The 20,803-nt window shown below is 48.7% G+C and overlaps 1 protein-coding gene across 3 annotated transcripts in view; it reads left to right on the plus strand.

Moving 5' to 3' along the window:
- Positions 1–20,803, plus strand: part of SPEG (striated muscle enriched protein kinase) — a 1,422,155-nt gene that overhangs the window by 752,732 nt on the left and 648,620 nt on the right. For all 3 annotated transcript variants that reach the window (XM_086954403.1, XM_086954404.1, XM_086954405.1), the window contains one exon: positions 1,871–2,060. In XM_086954403.1, the coding sequence (XP_086810529.1) occupies positions 1,871–2,060 (190 nt within the window). The remainder of the gene's footprint in view (positions 1–1,870; positions 2,061–20,803) is intronic.

Genomic DNA, 20,803 nt, shown 5'->3' on the forward strand with positions numbered 1-20,803 from the left:
TGGCCCAGTATTTATAGTTTTATTGAGTGCCAAGAAAAGGTTGGACTGAAGATAAGTGGAAACATTGACACCGTTTATAGCATTACTAGTGTGAACATCATCTTAATGAAGTCCAGTTGTCCCCACCCAGACAAGTTTATAGGGACCAAGACTCTGACGCCTTTTGACATTTTTGAGAATATTCTTTTTGTTGAGATTGGAACTTGTATTTCTTTCAAGATTTGTTATTCCAGCATTTTGTGACAGTGAGATCTCCCAGAGTTGCTTCCTCACCCCATGCTTAGCAAGCAGTGGTAATGTCCCAGGACCCATGAGGAGGCTTTTAATCAATTCCTCTCTTCCAGGAATTGAAATTAAATTTGCTCACTCTTATCCTATTGCCTCCAGCATGGGTCAGGCACTATTGGTTCAAAGCATTGACTGCATTCAATGCATACGCAGCTCATAACTGGGGAACAAGGACATATATTGCTTCACAAGGAGTCACTTTGGTTGAGAGCATGGCTGGCTGGGTCTTGGCTGCATAGATCCTGGTGTTTTGTTCTGTAGACACTCAACTGTAGAACTGCCGGTAAACTGAGCACAAGTTAAGGCCCCCTGAGCACAGTCCATGCCAGGCCTTTATGCACTTGAGTTGTAGACATGTAGGACCTGAATCACAAAGGTAAACTTACACTGTTCTGTAAGTATACTCTTTTTTGATATTAACAAACTAAGGACCTGATTCACAAAGGTAAATTGAGATGAAAGTCTAACTTTACGAATTTCGGTATTTTCAGAGGGCATTTACAAGTAGTAAATTTAGACTTTTGTCTCAGTTTAGCTAAAGTTTTGGTCTTAAGTTTTATTGAAACCAAAAGTCTAGTCTAAGGTAAATTAAGACCAAAACTTAAGTTAAACAGAGACAAAAGGGTAACTTTTCTACTCGTAAATGTCCTTTGTGTGAATACCGAAAGTCGTAAAGTTAGACTTTCGTCTCAGCTTACCTTTGTGAATCGGGCTCAATGATTTAATTGTAACTTTACGACTCCCGAGACTCTGGTTTCATTAAGTTGCTATTAAATCATAGTTTGTAAACACTGAAAAAAAAGTGTACTTACAGAGAAGTGTATGTTTACCTTTGTAAATCAGCCCCAGTGTGTCTGGTGTATTTTAAGGGACATAACCCATTAACGAAACCACTCAAGATTCTACCATCTCCCTTCTACCTGGCTAGTCCAGGCCTGTACAATTCATCTACAAAAGCTGCTGTAGCAGGTTTTTTTCCATTATCTCAAGGAACAGAACACACAGTCCATCTTCTTTTTCAGGATTGTCGAAGTATGAACTAGAGTACTAGTCAGTGTATTTGCCTCCCATGCTAAGGTTGCATCTGTTAGCATGCTGAATACATTTAAATACATTAATAACACTTAGTTCAAGCTAATTTTCTGGGGGTTCATGTTTAATTCTTTGTAAGAGCTTGTTAATTCCTGCTCAGTTGTGTCTGCTTCAAGGTCGGATGGATCTGTGAAGTGTGGAAGCATCCATTTGAGGGAGGAAAAGCATGAGTCCAGTTCATATGAAAGTTTTATCGCTGGTACACAGATTACAGTAGAAGACTAAATGATTGTAAGATATATGAATCTTCAACTAATCTAAAGTCCCTTAATTTCACAGTGCTCTCCTTTGTGAGCTCCAATGCACCATATCTTTGTAGCTTCTCATTTTCTTTATCTTCCTTCTCAAACTTGATTAATGTTGCACCCATCTGTGTAGTGCCTCTGATCCAGGTGTTGCACATTTCCTTCTTCCTACCCCTCTGTGGTAACCCTTAGACATTTACCCGTTTTTCATCTCTCATGTTTATTAATCTCCTTCTGTCCCTCAGGTCAGCCTGTGAAAGAGAGCGAGACTGTCCGTATTCTGAAGGAGAAAGGTCACCACTCCTTGGTTATCTCCCATGTTGGGAGTGAGCATGAGGGTCAGTATGTGGTCACTGCCCGGAATGAGCATGGTGAGGTGGAGTGTTCCGCAGAGCTCTATGTGGAGGAGCCCCGACCAGCTGCAGCATCACACATGTAAGAATATTAATTAATTTCATATAAACTGATTTTTTTACGTATTTTAGGCCAGAAGCTGCTCTGGCTTTCACTCAGACAGAGGCATGTACTTTGCACAAAGCCTTCTCTGATAGTCATATCACAGTTTATCAAATACCTCAGCATGTATTCAAAACTAGCACACAACTTCTCTATCAAGTGCCTAAAATAAAAAAAGCAAGAGTAGGCAACTGTGCCTGCTATTATTTGGGGCTTTCACTCTAGAATTCGCTTCTGCTCACTGACTGACAATAAGAAGGCTGAGTGAATCTTGAGTTGTGTTTGATGTCATCTGAAAGAGACACGTTAGTGATAGATTCCTTATCTTGGAAATATCCCCAGGCGTCAGACTGGATCCGGAAATGTTTTGCGTAGCAGTACCCTTGCGCGTCGGTAGGCGTCGTCTGCGGCTCCGCGTCTGTCGTCGGCGTCGTGGGCGCCGTGATGACGTCGTCGGAGTACTTAGACGCCGCCTCCGCGTGCTGACCTCAGTTCTTCTTTTTTCCGCACCAGCAAGCGCAGATCTGGAAAAAGCAGTACGTCTAGTCACTTTTTGACTAACTTTTTGGATCATTTTGATCATCTTTTCGAAGTCATACGACTCCGATCAGTGCCATAGGGATGCCTGGATTTAAGCACTGCGAGGATTACGACCGCACGACGTCCGTCATGGATCCACACTACCTGTGTCTACTCTGTCTAGGCGTCGACCACGACGACAAGGCCTGCTCCGACTGCCGGGCCCTCTCTTCGAAAGCCAGGCGGGAGCGGTCCCGCAGGCGACTCGAACTCCGGCAGTCGGTCCCGCGCCGTGAGAGGGCCCGGTCCCACGGGAGGTCGAGGGACAGGTCGCGGGGTCGGAGCCACCACAGCTCCGGGAGTCAGCACTACTCCTCCGGGTCGAAGTTGTCGTCAGGTAAGAAACACAAGAAGTCGAAGAGGCGTCATCGCTCTTCTGACTCCCTCCAATGCTCGCGCGACGCGGCTGGGGTTTTGGGTGACACCGCCCACGCTGCTCCGTCGTAGTCGCGGGCGTCGCGTCCAGCTCCACACCCTCCGGTCTCTGGGTGAGAGTCATCTGGGGCCCCTAGCGGGTCGGGGGCTTTGGCCCCGACGCTGTTGAGTGCTTCGGCCCGATGCCGCCGGCGTCGCAGGGCCCCACGGTCCCGCCGGCGCCTTCTGGCCCAGCGCCGCAGGGCCCAACGGTCCCGACGCCGCCGGCGCCTTCGGGCCCCGCGCCACGGGACCCCACTGGACCCGCTTCAGGATCTGGGTCGTCGCCGGTGGACCTTACAACCCCCCCGGTGTCAGGTGTCACCTCCGGCGCCGTCCTCGGGCAGCGCCATCCCCGATGCCTCCCTCGCTCCGGTTTCGGCGTCGGAACGGGGTCACTGGGCGTCACTGCAATGAACCGGCCCCATCAATTGACAACCCTGATTATCAGGAGATGGGTGATGAGGAGTATTGGGAGGGGTCTGAGGACCCTCTAACCCGAGAGTGTCAGTCTCAAGAGGACTGGACAGGTGAACTTGGGGATGCCAGTGGTCTGGACACCTCTCCAGACACTGGTTTTGTCTTGCCTCCTACCGTGGCTTCGGAGGAGGGAGCAACTTACAGTGTGGTGTTGATGAGGGCTGCCAAGGCCTTGGGCCTTGAGCTCCCCGTCGCGGCCGTGAGGACTAACCTCCTCACTGAGGTCCTTAAACAACAGTCATGCCCGACAGAGCCTCTGCTGCCGTTTAATGAGGCCTCGACCGACGTTCTTTTGGGTACTTGGACCAGGCCCGCTACGGGTTCACCCGTAGATAGGAACGTGGCCATATGCCACCGCCCGGCCCCGGGTGACCTGGTTTTCCTGTCCACCCACCCCACCCCGAGAGCCTGGTCATCCAGGCATCCACTTCCCAGACCGCATTCCCATTGGCTCTGCCGGACAGGGAATCCAAGAGGTACGAGATGTATGGTAAAAAGGTCTTCTCCTCCCTTAGTCTGGGACTGCGGTCTTCCAACACCGCATGCCTCTTGGGCCGCTACACCCACTCTCTGTGGGATACGGTTGCGGAAGTGCTGCCAGAGTGTCCGTTGGAGGTACGGGCCAAACTCGGCCAAGCCCTTGTGGAGGGCCGGGATGCAGCCAGATATTCTATCCAGTGTGGGCTGGATACCACCGACTCACTAGGTATAGCGATGGCAACGATGGTGGCGATTAGACGCCACGCCTGGTTGAGGTCCGCCAACTTTTCGGCCTATGTCCAAAACACATTGATGGCCGTCGCCTTTTTGGCGACAAGGCAGACCATGTGCTTGAGCGCTTTAAGGACTCCAGGGCTACGGCCAAGTCCTTAAGCCTCTCGGCCCCGTGCCAGCTAATGGGTGCCTTTCACTTCTTTTGTGGCCAAGGAAGGGGCACCCCCACACGTGCTGCCAGCCACACACCACAGGCTAACATCCAGCGCGGTGGTGGCCGTGGAAATCGCCGTGGAGGCGGTCGGGGACAACGGCGAGGCCAGTCCACACCCTCACCCGCAGCATCTGCCTCTAAACCCTCCTAGTCCGTGCTTTTCGGCCCATGTGACCCCAGTGGGGGGCAGGGTTCGCCATCACCACTCTCACTGGCGCACTGTCACTTCGGACAGGTGGGTGCTGCAGATCGTCTGAAGAGGCTACTCCCTCCCCTTCGAGAGGACCCCTCAAGCCATGCCACAGCAACACCACCGCATATCGGGGGATCATTTGCGGCTTCTGCAGGAGGACGTTTTGGCCCTCTTGGCCAAGGGGGCCATGGAGCGCATTCCTGGCCCAGAAGTAGGACGTGGTTGCTACTCCCACTACTTTCTGGTACCCAAGAAGGGCAAAGGGGGCCTACGCTCTATCTGGGACCTACGGAATGTCAACGGCTTCCTCCGGAAGGAGAAGTTCAAGATGCTGACTCTGGCTCAGGTCTTAGCTGCCCTGGACCCAGGAGATTGGATGGTAGCGTTGGACTTGCAGGATGCTTATTTCCACATCCCCGTCCTGCCGGCCCACCGGAGTTACCTGCGGTTCACGGTAGGCCACGAGCACTTTCAGTTTACCGTGCTCCCTTTCGGCCTTACCAGCACCCCATGGGTGTTCACGAAGGTGATGGCAGTGGTCGCAGCTCATCTCCGCAGGTTAGGGGTTTCAGTCTTCCCTTACCTCGCCGACTGGTTGTTGAAGGCGGGCTCGCCCCAGACAGTCGTCAGCCACCTCCAGACGACGGCAGACCTCTTGATTCCAATCTTCCAACCTTTATCCAGAGTTTCGGTCAGGTTGACGCTGCAGCTTCTGGGGCGGTGCCTTCCTGCATTCTTCTGGTGCATCACGCCCCTTGGCGGATGCGGGCTCTGCAGTGGGACCTGAAGTTTCAGTGGGCCCAGCATCACGGCAACCTGTCCGACCATGTCCAGATCTCGGAGGGCTCTGCGAGACAGCTGCAGTGGTGGCTCACGGACCGTGATTGGGTCAGCGGCAGATCGCTCTCCCTTCCCCAACCGGAGTACATAGTTGTGACGGACGCGTCCCTCCAAGGCTGGGGAGGCCACATGGGAGAGGCGGAGATCAGAGGCCTCCGGTCTCCGGCGGAGTCCCAGCTCCATATCAACCTTTTGGATCTGCGGGCGATTCGTCTAGCACTGAAGGCATTCCTCTCCTCTGTCCGAGGGAGTGTAGTGCAGGTGTTCACGGACAACACCACCGCCATGTGGTACTGCAACAAACAGGGCGGGATGGGGTCGTGGACCCTCTGTCAGGAGGCTCTGCGCCTCTGGCAATGGCTGGAACATCAGGGCGTGACCCTGGTGGTTCAACACCTGGCAGGTTCTCTGAACGCCAGGGCGGACGAACTCAGCCCCCGGTGAATGATGGATCACGAATGGCGTCTGAACTCGAACGTGGCGCAAGGTCTCTTTCTGCAGTGGGGAGAGCCTTGGTTAGATCTATTCGCCACCGAAGAGAACGCGCAATGTCATCAGTTCTGCGCGTGGGAATTTCCATGGCGGCACTCGCTCGGAGACGCTTTTCGTTGTGAGTGGAGTTGCGGTCTGTTATACGCCTTTCCGCCTATACCACTTCTGCCCAGAGTGCTGAAGAAGATTAGGAGCGACCGGGCACAAGTCATCCTTGTGGCTCCGTACTGGGCACGAAGATACTGGTATCCTGAACTACTCAGTATGTCAGTTGATCCCCCGGTTCGTCTGCCTCTTCCTAAACATACAATTACATCTGAATTTATGATGCGTACATAAATGAACTCATGAAGAAAATAGTGGGGTACCTTTCTGATATTTGAAGCATGAAAACCTCTTGGTGGAAGGAGTGGGTGTCCAAGAAGACCAGAATGGTCGTTTTTTATTTTTCTGTAATTGTCACCAACATTTACAGGAAAAGGGTCCCATTGCTTGTCTCCTTGGACTCTAAAGTGCATACCTCGATTCAAGTTGTAATATGTAATAGGAGTGAAAATTACTCTTTGCAGACAGTGCCCCAGGCATAATTTTTCACTTTCTAGGTATCATTAATGAGGCAGGGTACATTTGAGGGTACATTTGAGTCACCCTCTATTGACTCACTAAAGACAGGGCAAGTGTCTCCCATCCTTAAGAAACCCACCGCTGATCCCATGGACCTCAACAACTACCGCCCTATCTCCAATATTGCCACCCTGGCCAAACTTTTGGAAAAATGTGTTCATCACCAACCGACAAAACATATCGACCACTTAAACCTCCTAAATAAACTCCAATCCGGCTTCCGTTCAAATCATTGCACGGAATCAGCCATGACACACATCATTGACGATGCACTTCAACTCCTTGATCGTAACAAACCATGTCTCCTCATCCTTTTAGACCTCTCCTCAGAGTTCGACACGGTCAAACACAAACACTTGTTAGATCTGTTGAAACACAGAATGGGTCAGTCAGTCAGTCAGTCAAATTAACTTTATTCGATTTGTTAAAATCATACAAAGTACATAAAAACAGTATTATGTGCAATTTAAAAAGGAATTAAACAATTTCATTTATGAGCAAGTTAATGAGATGAAAAATCAGTACGTTAAGATATTTTAAGAAACATGGGTCTTTCAGGTCTAGTGCTTGACTGGTTCACCTCCTTTTTGCAAAACAGGACTCAAAAATTCAAAATCAACAACACACTGTCCAAACCAGTTCCGGTCACGCTAGGAGTCCTACAAGACTACTCACTATCCCCTACACTCTTCAGCCTCTTCATGGAACTTCTTACCGATCTGTTACAAACATCCAACGTGCAATTCCACATGTATGCAGACAAAACCCAACTCTACCGCAAGATCAATACCTTGGATGACATTACTTTGCTCAACAATATTCTTAAGACCACCCAAACCTGGCTGGCAGTGAATCATCTCAAACTGAACGCCTCAAAAACTGAATTCCTCCTCATTGCTCCCCCAGCCAAAGTCCCCACTATGCACAATTTGATAAAACAACTTACAGCACTAGATGTTCAACCAACCATTGTGGACTCGGCGAAATCACTGGGTATAACCTTGAATTGTAACCTCAATATGCAGAAGCATATTAGTAATGCAACGAAGGGAGCAAACTTTCAGATCAACACACTAAGGAAGCTTAAGCCCTTCCTACCCCCAAATGACTTTAGGTTAGTGGTGCAGGCCTTAGTGCTACCGCGGCTGGACTATGGCAGTGTCTCACTATGTGATCTTCCCAAAACCGCCACAGCTCCCCTTAGAGCCTCCACCAACGCCACAGCGAGACTCATCACTGGCTCGAAAAAAAGGGCCCACATCTCCCCGGATCTAAAATCTTTAAACTGGCTGCCATTTGAAGCCAGAATCCACCTGAAAATTGCTTGCATGATGCACAAGGCCCTACATCATAGCGCACCAAGCTATCTCGCACAAAAACTCATGCTTAAACCCAGTGGCAGTGGGTTTCCGGACGCTGGTCGTGCATGGGCTCGCCTCGCATTTTTAGCTGTAAAATCACTCTTGTGTTCTGTCCCTTACCCTCCGCCGCTGCTTGTTTTCTGCCTTCCCGCTTCCCTAGCCCTGGTCCGGCACGGCTGAGTGCCGCTTGTTCCGGAGGGCTGACGGGGTTGCGGGCTCCATCTTTAGTGGGGGAGTGGTGGGTCACGGGTGCGCGCAGCAGCCATCGCGCTCCCATTCCTTCAAAAGAGACGCCCCATGCGCACGCGCAACGGACGCTTAAACCCAGTGGCAGTGGGTTCGCGGACGCTGGTCGTGCATGGGCTCGCCTCGCATTTTTAGCTGTAAAATTTTAAAATCACTATTGTGTTCTGTCCCTTACCCTTCGCCGCTGCTTGTTTTCTGCCTTCCCGCTCCCCTAGCCCCGGTCCGGCACGGCTGAGTGCCACTTGTTCCGGAGGTCTGACGGGGTTGCGGGCTCCATCTTTGGTGGGGCAGTGGTGGGTCACGGGTGAGCGCAGCAGCCATCGCGCTCCCATTCCTTCAAATGGACGCCCCATGCGCTGGCGCAACGGGCGCCGGCGGCGCGCCGAAGGCACGCCAAAGGCAAGCCCGTGTGCGCCCGTCCGCGGCCGGCCGGGGCTAGGGGCACTCCACTATGCCCAATTTTTAACTTATTTGTCAGTCCAGCTTCGATCTGTGCAGTGTCCGTGGACCTTGGCAGATTCCACCATTGTCAAAATTTCCAAACTCAGCCTCACGCCAATTCCTTCCACTCCCCACATCCTGGCCCCGGTCCCTCCTCCCTTCATCCCACCAGAGCCGTTCCCTTCACTCTCTGTGAGCCCTGCAATCTCCGTTCTTCTTTTGAACACTAGATCTGCGGTCAAGCATTACCATGAACTTTTTGTCTTGCTAAACACGCATAAACCTGATCTTTTGATTCTCACAGAGACCTGGTTCTGTCCGGATTCCCTTCCAACCCTGTTAGCTACACTCCCTTCTTCCTATTACGCTATCCACGCCGACCGACCGGTCGGTAAGGCTGGCGGCGGCGTTGCCCTCATTGTCCGCGCTGGCCTTCATTTTCAGATATTATCAGCCCCTCTTATTGCAACGGTCGACTATTTAGTCGTTCGCTCTGCCTCTTTCTCGCCACCTCTCACCTGTTTGCTTATGTACCGCCCCCCACAACCTACCCCGCACTTCCTTCCTGCCATCCAGGACCTGCTGGCTACTCTGGCAGTGAATAATTCCTCCATCCTGGTGCTTGGCGATTTTAATTTTTGGCCCTCTGACCCGGCTGAAGACCTCTTATCTAAAGAATTCTCGGATTCTCTCCGCTCTTTTAATTTTTTGTCCCATGTTCACACCCCTACTCATATCCATGGCCACATTTTGGACCAGGTTTGGTCGCTTAACTGTTCTGTTTTCTCCCCTGTGGTCTCCCCTTGTGTCTGGTCTGACCATTTTTTTATTTCTTTTTTCCTGCACCCCAGCCTTGTCAAGAAACCTCCTCTGCCCAGGAACACCTGGGCCCGTAATTGGAATCATGTTGACATGACATCTCTGTGTTCCTCCCATTCCGCCTCTAGCCCTAACCTTCAAGATCTCCCCTTTCACTCCCAAGTGGTCTCTCTAAACAAATGGCTCGCCAGAGGCTGTGATCAGGTGACCCCACTCAGGCGAGTTACTGCCAGGCGCGATTATGACGCCAATAGGTGGTTTAACGCTGCACTTAAGGAGAAAAAGCTGGCCCTCTGGCAAGCGGAGCGAGCTTGGCGACGTGCCTATTGTCCCACTCTCAAAATTCAATATACCACACTTCTGAACCAATATTAGAAGTCCATTCTCTCTGCTAAGACTGAGTACTTTTTCTCTAAAATCTTGCTCGCTGAAAATCAACCGAGAGAAATCTTTTCCATTGTGCAGGACTTGGCTTTCTCGGACAGAGTTACCCTTAAACCCTCCCCATCCCAGACCCTTTGTGATTCGCTTAACAGTTACTTTCTGGAGAAAATTATAGCTATTAAATCCAACATTCCCCATCCCTCTCCCTCTTTTTCTGACCCACAGCCTTCCCCCCCGGTCGTACCTCGATCACTTTCCCCGTTTGACTAAAGAATCGTTTCTGTCCCTTCTTTCAACTATAAAGTCAGGCTCTCCATCCGACATCTGCCCTGCTCATATTCTAAAACAAATCTATTTGGCCTGTCCCTCTCCTCCGCTCACTCTCCTCAATAACTCCCTCGCCCAAGGCATTGTCCCTCAATCTCACAAATCCGCGACTATTATTCCCATTCTAAAAAAGCCCGGTGCAGACCTATCCTCACTTGCAAACTATCGTCCCATTTCTCTTCTCCCTTTCCTAGGCAAAATATTGGAACGTGATACCACCAGAACTCTTAGCATCTTTGTGGAGGAGAATGGCTGTCTAGCCTCCTGCCAGGCCGTTTTTCGCCCAGCGCACTCCAGGGAGTCCGTAGTCCTCTCTGTGATGGACAACCTCAGAGAGGGCATGGACACCAACCAAACCCAGGCTTTGGTTCTTCTCGATTTGTCCGCCGCCTTTGACACGGTGGACCATTCCATCCTTCTCTCCCGTGTCAAGGCGGCCGGCATCAGGGGAACCGCCTTGGTTTGGCTGGCCTCTTTTCTGAGGGATCGCACCCAGACCGTCCACCAGGCCACCTTTTCTGCACCCTCCCATAAGGTTCAGTGCGGGGTCCCGCAAGGATCTTCTTTGTCCCCTCTGCTGTTTAATTTGTGCATTTCCCCTCTCATTTTGGCACTTCAACAGATGGAAGTCACGATCTATAACTACCCTAATGACCTCCAGCTTATTTTCAATGTATCCTCCTCTCCAGATTCCACTCATAATTTTAATTCTGTTATGCTTTTCATCAGGGACTGGATGAACTACAACCATCTGAAACTCCATCCTGACAAAACCGAGTTGGTTTTGAAAGGTGGTTCCTCCAGTCCCTGGAATTCTTTGTTTTGGCCCCCCTCCCTGGGTTCTCCTCCTATCCCCTCCTTTTTGGTCAAACCACTAGGGATAAAACGTAATGCCCACCTCACTTTGCACTCTCAGATTAGCTCAGTAGTTTCCTTGTGTTTCCTCACTCTTCGCACTATCCGAAAGGTGTCACTTTTTTTCTCCTTCTCTGCACTCAAACTCATTCTGTCTGCGATGGTCATCTCCCGTTTAGACTGTGGCAATGCCTTTTATACCGGCGTCCCCGCATACAATCGTCTGAGACTGCAACTGGTTCAGAACCAGGCAGCCCGACTTGTTTATAACCTGTCCAAGTCTCATCATGTCACCCCGCTGCTCAAAGCTCTACACTGGTTGCCTATCCGGGAACGTGCCCTGTTCAAGATGGGTTGTATCACTTTCCAAGCCCCCGGCTTAATTTCCTCCGAAATCAAGGCTTACCTTCCCAGCAGAGAGTTGCGCTCTTCTTTGCAATCTCTTTTGGTTGTTCCTCGTTTTAAGAAGAAGAAGTCAGGAGGCGCCAAATTCTCCACGCTAGCGCCACTTTCTGGAATACCCTCCCTCCACTCCTCAGGTCCTCCCCTCACTATCTGGAGTTTCGGAAGGACTTGAAAACATTTCTCTTTGCCCAAGCCTTCCCACACTAGTAGTTCGTCCTTCCCACTGTCCCATGGTTGCATCCCTAGCGCCAAGAAACCGCTTGGTAGTCGTGCGCTTTATAAATATTTTAACTTCAATTTCAATTACAATATCTGATGGTTCAATATCAACAAGAAGTGCGGAAAACTTCCTTTTGAAACCACAAAAATTCAAGCAGAAAAAAACGTATGATCATTCGTTTTCAGGAATGGCACCCAGGATATGGAATGCCCTGCCACCAGAAATTAGACGGGACCCTTCCACCACTTCCTTCAAACTGGAAGTAAAAGGCATCCTTATGGCAAAATTTACATAAACATTGCTTTACTTTTCTCTGGAGTACCCCTATTCGACTGTCCCATCTAACTTTGTTTGCCTTTGCAGCCAATCAATATTGTCCTCTTTATCCATAATGTTTGACTTTAATCTTACGGTCCTGCTTATTTAAATTTTTTTTTTATATGCCTATACACATTTATTGTAATGCGCTCTGCCTTATTCACAATATTAGTTCTGTGCCTTGTTCTTTCATTTAGCTTCTTGATATTATTCTTATGGTCTTGCTTATTTCTATTGATTTGTTATACCTATACACATTTATTGTAAAGCGCTCTGATACCCGCAAGGGTCTTGTTCGCGGATTCTAACACAGTTCATGAAACCGCTGTTTGAACTGGTGCATAAAGCGGACGTACAGTTCATATCTTGGAAGACGGTTTTGCTGTTTGCCCTTACGTCAGCTAGGAGGGTCAGCGAGATTCAAGCCTTCTCGATTGCAGAACCATTTCTTCAGTTTCGACAGGAAAAAGTAATACTGAGAACAAATCCAACATTTATTCCTAAGGTGCCTACAATCTTTCATCTCAATGAACCTGTAGTGTTGCCTACAGTTTTGGGAAATCCTACTACAGAAGCGGAGAGAGACCTACACTCTCTGGACATTAAACGATGTTTGAAGTTCTACATTGACAGAACAAAGTCGTTTAGGAAAACAAAGCAGCTGTTTGTAGCCTTTTCTGGGCTGAGGAAAGGCCTAGCTTTATCCAGATCAAGTATCTAAAGATGGGTGATATCAGCCATTCTTAAATGTCACGAAAAAGCTGGAAAACTTCTACGCTCCAGTGCACGCTCATTCTACTAGAAAGATGGCGACTTCAGCGGCTCTGTTCGCAGGCGTGTCACTTCCAGACATCTGCAGAGCAGCGACATGGAGAAGCGTACACACCTTCAGTAGACACTATTGTCCAGATACTGCATGGAAGGAGGATGCAGCAGTGGAACAAGCAGTTCTTCGACATTATTCCAATAAGGTATTTTTTCAAACTATATTATCCAAGTATAGATATACGTATATCTTTGTATATATACATAAGTTATATACTGTATTAGTCCTCTTCTGTGATTACTATCTTTCCATATATATTGCTAGCAGGGACTGTTTATTGATACTGGATGGCGTCCAGGGTTTCATATTTCTCAATGTTTAGGAGCAGAGCCCAGAGATATTAGGGTTCTATCCTGGAAACGCAAATGGGCATTTGTACTGCTCTCTACTCTGATACAAGCATGTGAATCAATGAAAGATTCAATACTGGAGACAAAACGAGTTACTTACCTATAGACTATGGTCTCCAGTATTATCTTTCATAAATTCACATGCGGCCCGCCCGCCCCCCCATTTCTCAGGTAGAATATTTTACCTCTGGATATATGCTTGTCTCTCACTTGGGGCAGGAAATCTGAGGTAGGATGACTCTGCTGGGGAGTGTGATGTCAGGGCTGGCGACTGATTGGCTGAGTTTTGGACCATAAACAACAAGGAGCTGCATGGGTAGAAAACAGGTCATCCCCACTCATATAACCGCTGGCCCAATGGTAATTAGTATAGATTGGTAAGGATCTGAGGATGAGATTCACTGTGTGAACAGGTCCTGTGTTGTGTATGGTTATATGAGTTTTGGACCAAACAATAATGAGGTCTGGTTACCAAATAATGTGACTCCCTATGGGATTTTCTATGCAGTTTTTCTCTATGATACTGCTGTGGTCATTCTGTTACCGTGGGACTCCCACCATAACGACGGGGAAGATACAAGCATGTGAATCTATGAAAGATAATACTGGAGAACCATAGTGTACAGGTAAGTAACTAGTTTTTTATACTCTTTGCATCTGCATATTTACCTCTCTCACTCTTTCTATATATACATATATGATGTATATACAGTGTGTATATATATATCTATATGTTATATATGTGTGTGTGTTTGTGTGTGTATATATATATATATATATATACACACACACAAATATATATATACATATATATACACACTGTATATACATACCATATATATATATATATATATATATATATATATATATATATATATATATATATATATATATATATATATATATATATATATATATATATATATATATATATATATATTCACTGAAAAAAACCATAGGTTCTCATCCAGGGGATACTCATCAAAGTCATAAGCTATGAATAATCCCCGCCCATGTGCGGGATCCCGGAGCATATAGAAAATACATATAAATATATATGTATAAATATGTGAAACATATAATAGCAGCCTAAAAAAACATTTTCTAACTGGCAAAAGTGCCGCAAAATTACATAAATTAGTATACATACAGTAGTACCCTTCCAAACCCTAAGGAAGAAAGAGCAGAAAACATTTGTATACAACAATGCTTTATTGCCATAGGAAAACCTGTAATTGCAGGCATTTGCCAGTAGGCTGCAGTAGAGTATAAAGCAAACAGAGAAAACTGACACCTTGCCTTTAAGGCATTAGAGTAGGGGTACCGTGCCTTTAAGACCTGAAGGCAACCCCCTGCTCCCATGGTGCACCACAGGTGACAGTTGGGTCCGTTTTTTTTCCGGCTCCTTCTGTGAGGATCCTGGAGCTTGAGTTCTTCAGTTTTCAACTGAAATTGGTTTTTTGAGAGTTTTCTCAAATTATTCGACATTTTTTGAATAAATAAGGCTTCTGATTTATTTTTCTGTGGTAACCCATAGGAATAGCCTGTCAGAATGCCTGCTCTTTTTAGGAAATGTCCTTGTTGTGACAAAAAGATGGCTCAGAATGATCCACACTCTGTGTGTATTGTGTGTCTTCCATCTTCACACATTCCTGATCAGTGCCATCATTGTAGAAAATTTAAAAGTCGGACTCTTCGCGACAGGGAGAGGATTCGACTTCATGCCATTCAGGAGATGGACAAGAGTCACCAGGTGGGTGCTTCCTCAGCCCCTAGATTGTCTCCTACAAGCAAGCATGCCCAGAAACTGCGTCATTCCACCTCTCCTGTCTCCAGAAAGAGGAATGAAGGTCGAAGATCTCCGTCGACGTCGAGGACGCCGTCGAAAAGGCCCAGATCATCTTCACAACGCCGAAGATCTCCGCCGCAGTCAAGTAAGTCGGCGTCGAGGCACCATGCTTCGGGCTCGAAGTCCATGGCTGCTGCTACTTCTAAGTCTCCGTCGACGTCGAGGCTTCCGTCGACGTCGAGACGCTCTCCGCCACCCCGGGAGGGATCGGCGTCGAGAGTTAGGACGGCATCTAGGTCGCCGCTGGCAAGCGGGCCGCCGTCGAGAGGGACTGTCAGATCCCATCCTTCGACGTCAAGGAGGTCGACGCCGAGGCGACGTCAGGGAAGGTCGCCCGTCGACGCGACGTCGAGGAAGGTCATCGTCGAGACGACGTCGAGCAACGTCGTCGACTCGACGTCATGAAGGACCTCAACCTGATCGACGTCGAGGAAGATCGACGTCGAGGTCTCCTGATCGACGTCGAGGAAGATCGACGTCGAGGAAGATCGACGTCGAGGCTCTCAGTCGGCCTCTTCACGGCGTGATTCAAGACACCGCTCAACGCCGTTAGTCACCCAGACTTCTTAGACGTCGAGGGTTTCGCCGTCGAGGGATAAAGTGACTGCAGAGGTGGAGTCACCGGGTTCAAAGTCTTCAGGAGGAAAATCGTCATCTCCTGGCTTGAACATTGTGCAGGTTTCTCCAGAATCTACGCCCAAATCAGGGGGCAGCTTGATTTCTCATCCTCAAGGGGCTGTATCTGGACAGAGTAGTCCGGGCTCGGACTACTCCCGTACATATTCACCTTCTAAGGCGAAGACTCCAGCTAGACCAGCTAGATCTCCTCGGAGCCCCAGGAGGTCACCCAGACCGAGATCGCGAGTCAGATCACGTTATCCAGTGTGGTCAAAAACACCTGCCAGATCCAAATCTCCAGTCAGGCCAAGACCAAGATCAAAATCTCAAGTCAGGCCAAGACCAAGATCCAAATCTCCAGTCAGATCCAAATCTCCTGTCAGGCCAAGACCAAGGTCTCCATCAAGACATCGGTCTAGATCTAGGGACAGTCACAACAGGGATCGTGACAGGTCCCATAGGAGGCGACGTACAAGGTCTTCCACAAGGTCGTCATCGACTAGATCTTCTTACCGAGATTCATTCTCCGACCTATTCCTCTACGCCACCTTCCTGAGTCTCTCCGATTGATGACCTCGCGACTTTCTCAGATGTATTAGTCAGAGGAGCAACAAAGCTTAATATCACGCTGACCACTCCAGTGGTTCCCACTTCTGTGATCTTTGATACCCTCCGTCATCGTACAGCGCCCAGACCTCTACTTCCCCTGGTCCCTGGCCTCCTAGAACCAGCTATGGCTACATTCCTCACACCAGCAGTGGTGGGATCTGTTCCATCTCGAATAGCCAAAAAGTATAAGGCCCCTGCAGAGGATCCCTTGTTCCTCAGATCGGATCCTCCTGCGGATTCTATCATTGTGGCGGCTGCCATGAAGTCCCATGCAGGCTCTACGTCTTCCTCAGTACCACCTGAAAAAGATAGCAAGCTTATGGACTCTTTTGGAAGGAAGGTATGCAACACCCCTTCGTCCTTTATGAAGGTGGCGAGTGCCTCTGCCTTACTTGGAAGGTACGACAGGTCTCTTTGGGACTCCATGACTCGTTTTACAGACAAGCTCCCCAAGGAAGATCGCCAAGATTTTCTGGAGTCTTTGCAGGAGGGAGGCCTGGTAGCCAATCAAGTTATTAGCGCCGCAGTTGATGCCTCAGATCTTGCGGCTCATGGTTACTCAAGTGGCATTTGTTCCCGTCGTTCAGCCTGGCTCCGCCTGACAGGGCTCAAACCAGATGCCCAGAAGAAGATTTTGAATTTGCCCTTCAACAGGAAATCTCTGTTTGGTCCACACGCGGACGACGAAATGTCCAAAATGAAAGCTGAAATGGACACCGTCAAAGCTGTGGGATTAGAAAAGCGCAAGGAGTTCAAGAAACGCTTTCGCCAAGGTGACCGGAAGGCCTTCCAACAGAGGGTTCAAACCCCTCAGTGGCAGACCCAGTCGCAACAGAAGACGCAGTTCCAGCAGCGTCGTCCTGGCAGAGGAAGAGGTGGCAATACCAGACAGCAGTTCAACTCAAAACAACCTCCTAAGCCCTGAGCCATTGCTTCCTCCAAGTCTGTTCACCACTCCGGTGGAAGGGAGTGTTTCTCATCATCTGACAGAGTAGCAATCCATTACAAAAGACAGGTGGGTGCTGAGTATTGTGCAGCATGGTTACTTGCTGAGGTTCAAATCCCCTCCTCCTCAGCTGTTTCCCCAGTTGCAACATCTTCCACGTTACAAGACTCAATTGCTACAAGACGAAGTCTCCGTCCTTCTAGAGAAAATGGCCATAGAAGAGGTTCCCTTGATTCACAGAAATCAAGGAGTGTACTCACGATATTTCCTGGTTCAAAAACAAGGATCTGTCAAAGAATACAGACCCATCCTAGACCTTCGAAGGTTAAACAAGTTCATACGAAAAGAAAAGTTCCGTATGCTTGCCCTGCACCAGATCTTCCCACACCTACACCAGGGGGACTGGATGTGTGCCATCGACTTGCAGGACGCCTACTTCCACATACCAGTGTCCATCAAACATCGGAAGTTTCTAAGATTTCAGATCGGACGACGTCACTACCAATATCGAGTACTACCGTTTTGCCTGAAATCTGTACCTCGGACATTCTCAAAATGCATGGCGGTGGTGGCTGCTTTTCTCCGCAAAAGAAAGATCTTCGTCTATCCATATCTAGACGATTGGTTGTTGAAGAGCTCCACTCCGTCTCTGCTTCAGAACCATCTCTCGTTCTGCCTCAAACTGATGAAGTCGTTGGGCCTCAATCTGAAGAAATCAGTTCTCAACCCCTCCCAGCGGATCCACTACCTGGGTGCTTCTCTGGACTCACTTCAGGCAAGCGTGTGTCCTTCGGAAGAGAGGTTGTCATCTATGCTTCTGAAGGCTCGCCTTCTTCTGGACAATCAGGCCCCAACTGCTAGACAAGTGTCCTCTCTGCTGGGATCGATGGCATCATGCATTTACATTGTGCCCAATGCTCGCCTTCACATGAGACCTCTGCAACAAGCCCTCGAGGATCAGTGGTCTCAAAGATCGGATCAGTGGGAAGCCGGAGTCATGCTTCCTCAAGGAGCCAGGGACTCGATCAGATGGTGGTTTAAACGATCCAATCTTCTACGAGGAGTTCCGTTTCATCGTCCTCCTCCATCTCAGTCAATTGTCACGGATGCCTCCCTCCAAGGCTGGGGTGCTCACATGGACCAACTCCAAGTTCAAGGCCTTTGGTCCGAGATAGAGCAAGGCGTTCATTTAAACTTCCTGGAGCTGCGAGCAGTCCATCTTGCTCTCAAGTCTCTTTATCCTGCCCTGCGCACCAAACACCTCCAGATTCAGACGGACAACACAACAACAATGTTCTATCTGAACAAGCAGGGAGGCACAAGGTCAAGAGTCTTGTCTCTGGAAGCACAAGCCATCTGGCACTGGCTCCTAGCAAGAGGCCTGTCCGTCGTGGCAGTTCATCTACCAGGAATTCAAAACGTCCAAGCAGACTGCCTCAGCAGAATCTTCGTCGAAGCGCACAATTGGGTGCTCAACGAGGAAGTGGCTCAAGAACTTTTTCGGTGTTGGGGCGTACCAGACGTAGACCTGTTCGCAGACATGGACAACGCAAAATGCCCCGTCTTCGCGTCCAGGTTCCCCCAACAGGGATCACTGGGGAATGGCCTTTTGATCAGCTGGTCTCAAACGTTACTTTACGCCTTTCCCCCCCAGCCTCTGATCCCGGCAGTGATCCAGAAGTTCTACAGGACCAACACCAGAATGATCCTGATAGCACCAGAGTGGCCACGCCAGTGGTGGTACCCCGATCTCCTTCAGATGTTGGAGGTTCCTCACCGGCGCCTACCATGCCATCCAGACTTGCTGACCAAAGACCGGGGGAGGGTGTTGCACCCCAACCTTCCTTCCCTTCGCTTGACGGCATGGCTCCTGAGGTCATCCAGTATGGACATCTAGACCTTCCAGCAGACTGCATGACTATTCTTAAAGAATCTAAGCGACCCTCCACTAGGAAGTCTTACGCTTTTAAGTGGAAGAGGTTTTTCATATGGTTCTCTTGACCCGGTACATGGCCAAGAGCAGGTGATTCTTCCATACCTTTTGCATTTAGCAAGATCAGGCTTGAAATATCCCTCCATCAGGGTTCATTTAGCTGCCATCACAGCATATAGGAAGTCTCCCAATCAGACATCTTTCTTCCTTATGCCTGTAGTTAAGGATTTCCTAGAAGGCCTGAAAAAAGTCTTCCCACCGGTGAGGTCTCCCTCTCCTCCCTGGGAGCTGAATATTGTACTGACTAAGCTGATGAGTGCTCCTTTCGAGCCTATCCATAAGGCCTCTTTGCAGCACTTGACCTGGAAAGCTGCTTTTTTAGTGGCGATTACCTCTGCCTGTAGGGTCAGCGAAATCCAGGCCTTGTGTTGCAAGGAACCTTACACGGTTTTTCATGCCAATAGGGTGGTTTTAAGAACACACCCAAGTTTCCTGCCTAAGGTGGTTTCAGACTTTCATATCAACCAGTCTATCACCTTACCTACCTTTTTTCCTAATCCTTCCACTCTCCCGGAGAGGTCATTACACTCCCTTGATCTCCGGAGGGTCCTGAAGTTTTACTTGTCAAAAACCCTGCCTCTGAGAAAGTATGACCGGCTTTTTGTTAACTATGGCAGTACGAATACTGGTCTGTCAGCTTCCAAACGGTAAATTTCTCGCTGGATTGTCTCCTGTATAGCTTTTGCTTACCAACTAGCTAACAAAACCTTGCAGGGTAGACCACATGCACATTCTACCTGAGGGAAAGCTTCCACTACAGCTCTCCTTCGTAATGTTCCTATCTCTGAAATTTGTAAAGCGGCAACTTGGCGGTCTGTCCATACCTTTACCCGCCATTATTGCCTGGACTCAGATACTCAGGCCGACGCCAGAGTAGGGCAGGCCTCTTTAAGGAACTTGTTTGCTTAAGATGTATTGTCAATATATGTCTTAGCTCTTCTGTGAAGTTTTTACACTTCTTGCTCGTCCGCGAGACTTTGGGTATGAGCTTGCTAATCTATTCATAGATTATGACTATTGATGAGTATCCCCTGGATGAGAAGGATTAGTTACTTACCTGTAATCCTAGTTCTCATCCAGGGGTATACTCATCAAAGTCATAAGCTCCCGCCCACCTCCCCGGACGAGCAAAGTTACTAAGTTATGAGATGTTTTATTATTGATCTCCTCAGGTGTTATTCACCTCCAAAAAGAACTGACCCAACTGTCACCTGTGGTGCACCATGGGAGCAGGGGGTTGCCTTCAGGTCTTAAAGGCACGGTACCCCTACTCTAATGCCTTAAAGGCAAGGTGTCAGTTTTCTCTGTTTGCTTTATACTCTACTGCAGCCTACTGGCAAATGCCTGCAATTACAGGTTTTCCTATGGCAATAAAGCATTGTTGTATACAAATGTTTTCTGCTCTTTCTTCCTTAGGGTTTGGAAGGGTACTACTGTATGTATGCTAATTTATGTAATTTTGCGGCACTTTTGCCAGTTAGAAAATGTTTTTTTAGGCTGCTATTATATGTTTCACATATTTATACATATATATTTATATGTATTTTCTATATGCTCCGGGATCCCGCACATGGGCAGGGATTATTCATAGTTTATGACTTTGAT

The sequence above is a fragment of the Lissotriton vulgaris genome, chromosome 2_1 (assembly GCF_964263255.1).
Source record: "Lissotriton vulgaris chromosome 2_1, aLisVul1.2, whole genome shotgun sequence".
Lineage (NCBI taxonomy): Eukaryota > Metazoa > Chordata > Amphibia > Caudata > Salamandridae > Lissotriton > Lissotriton vulgaris.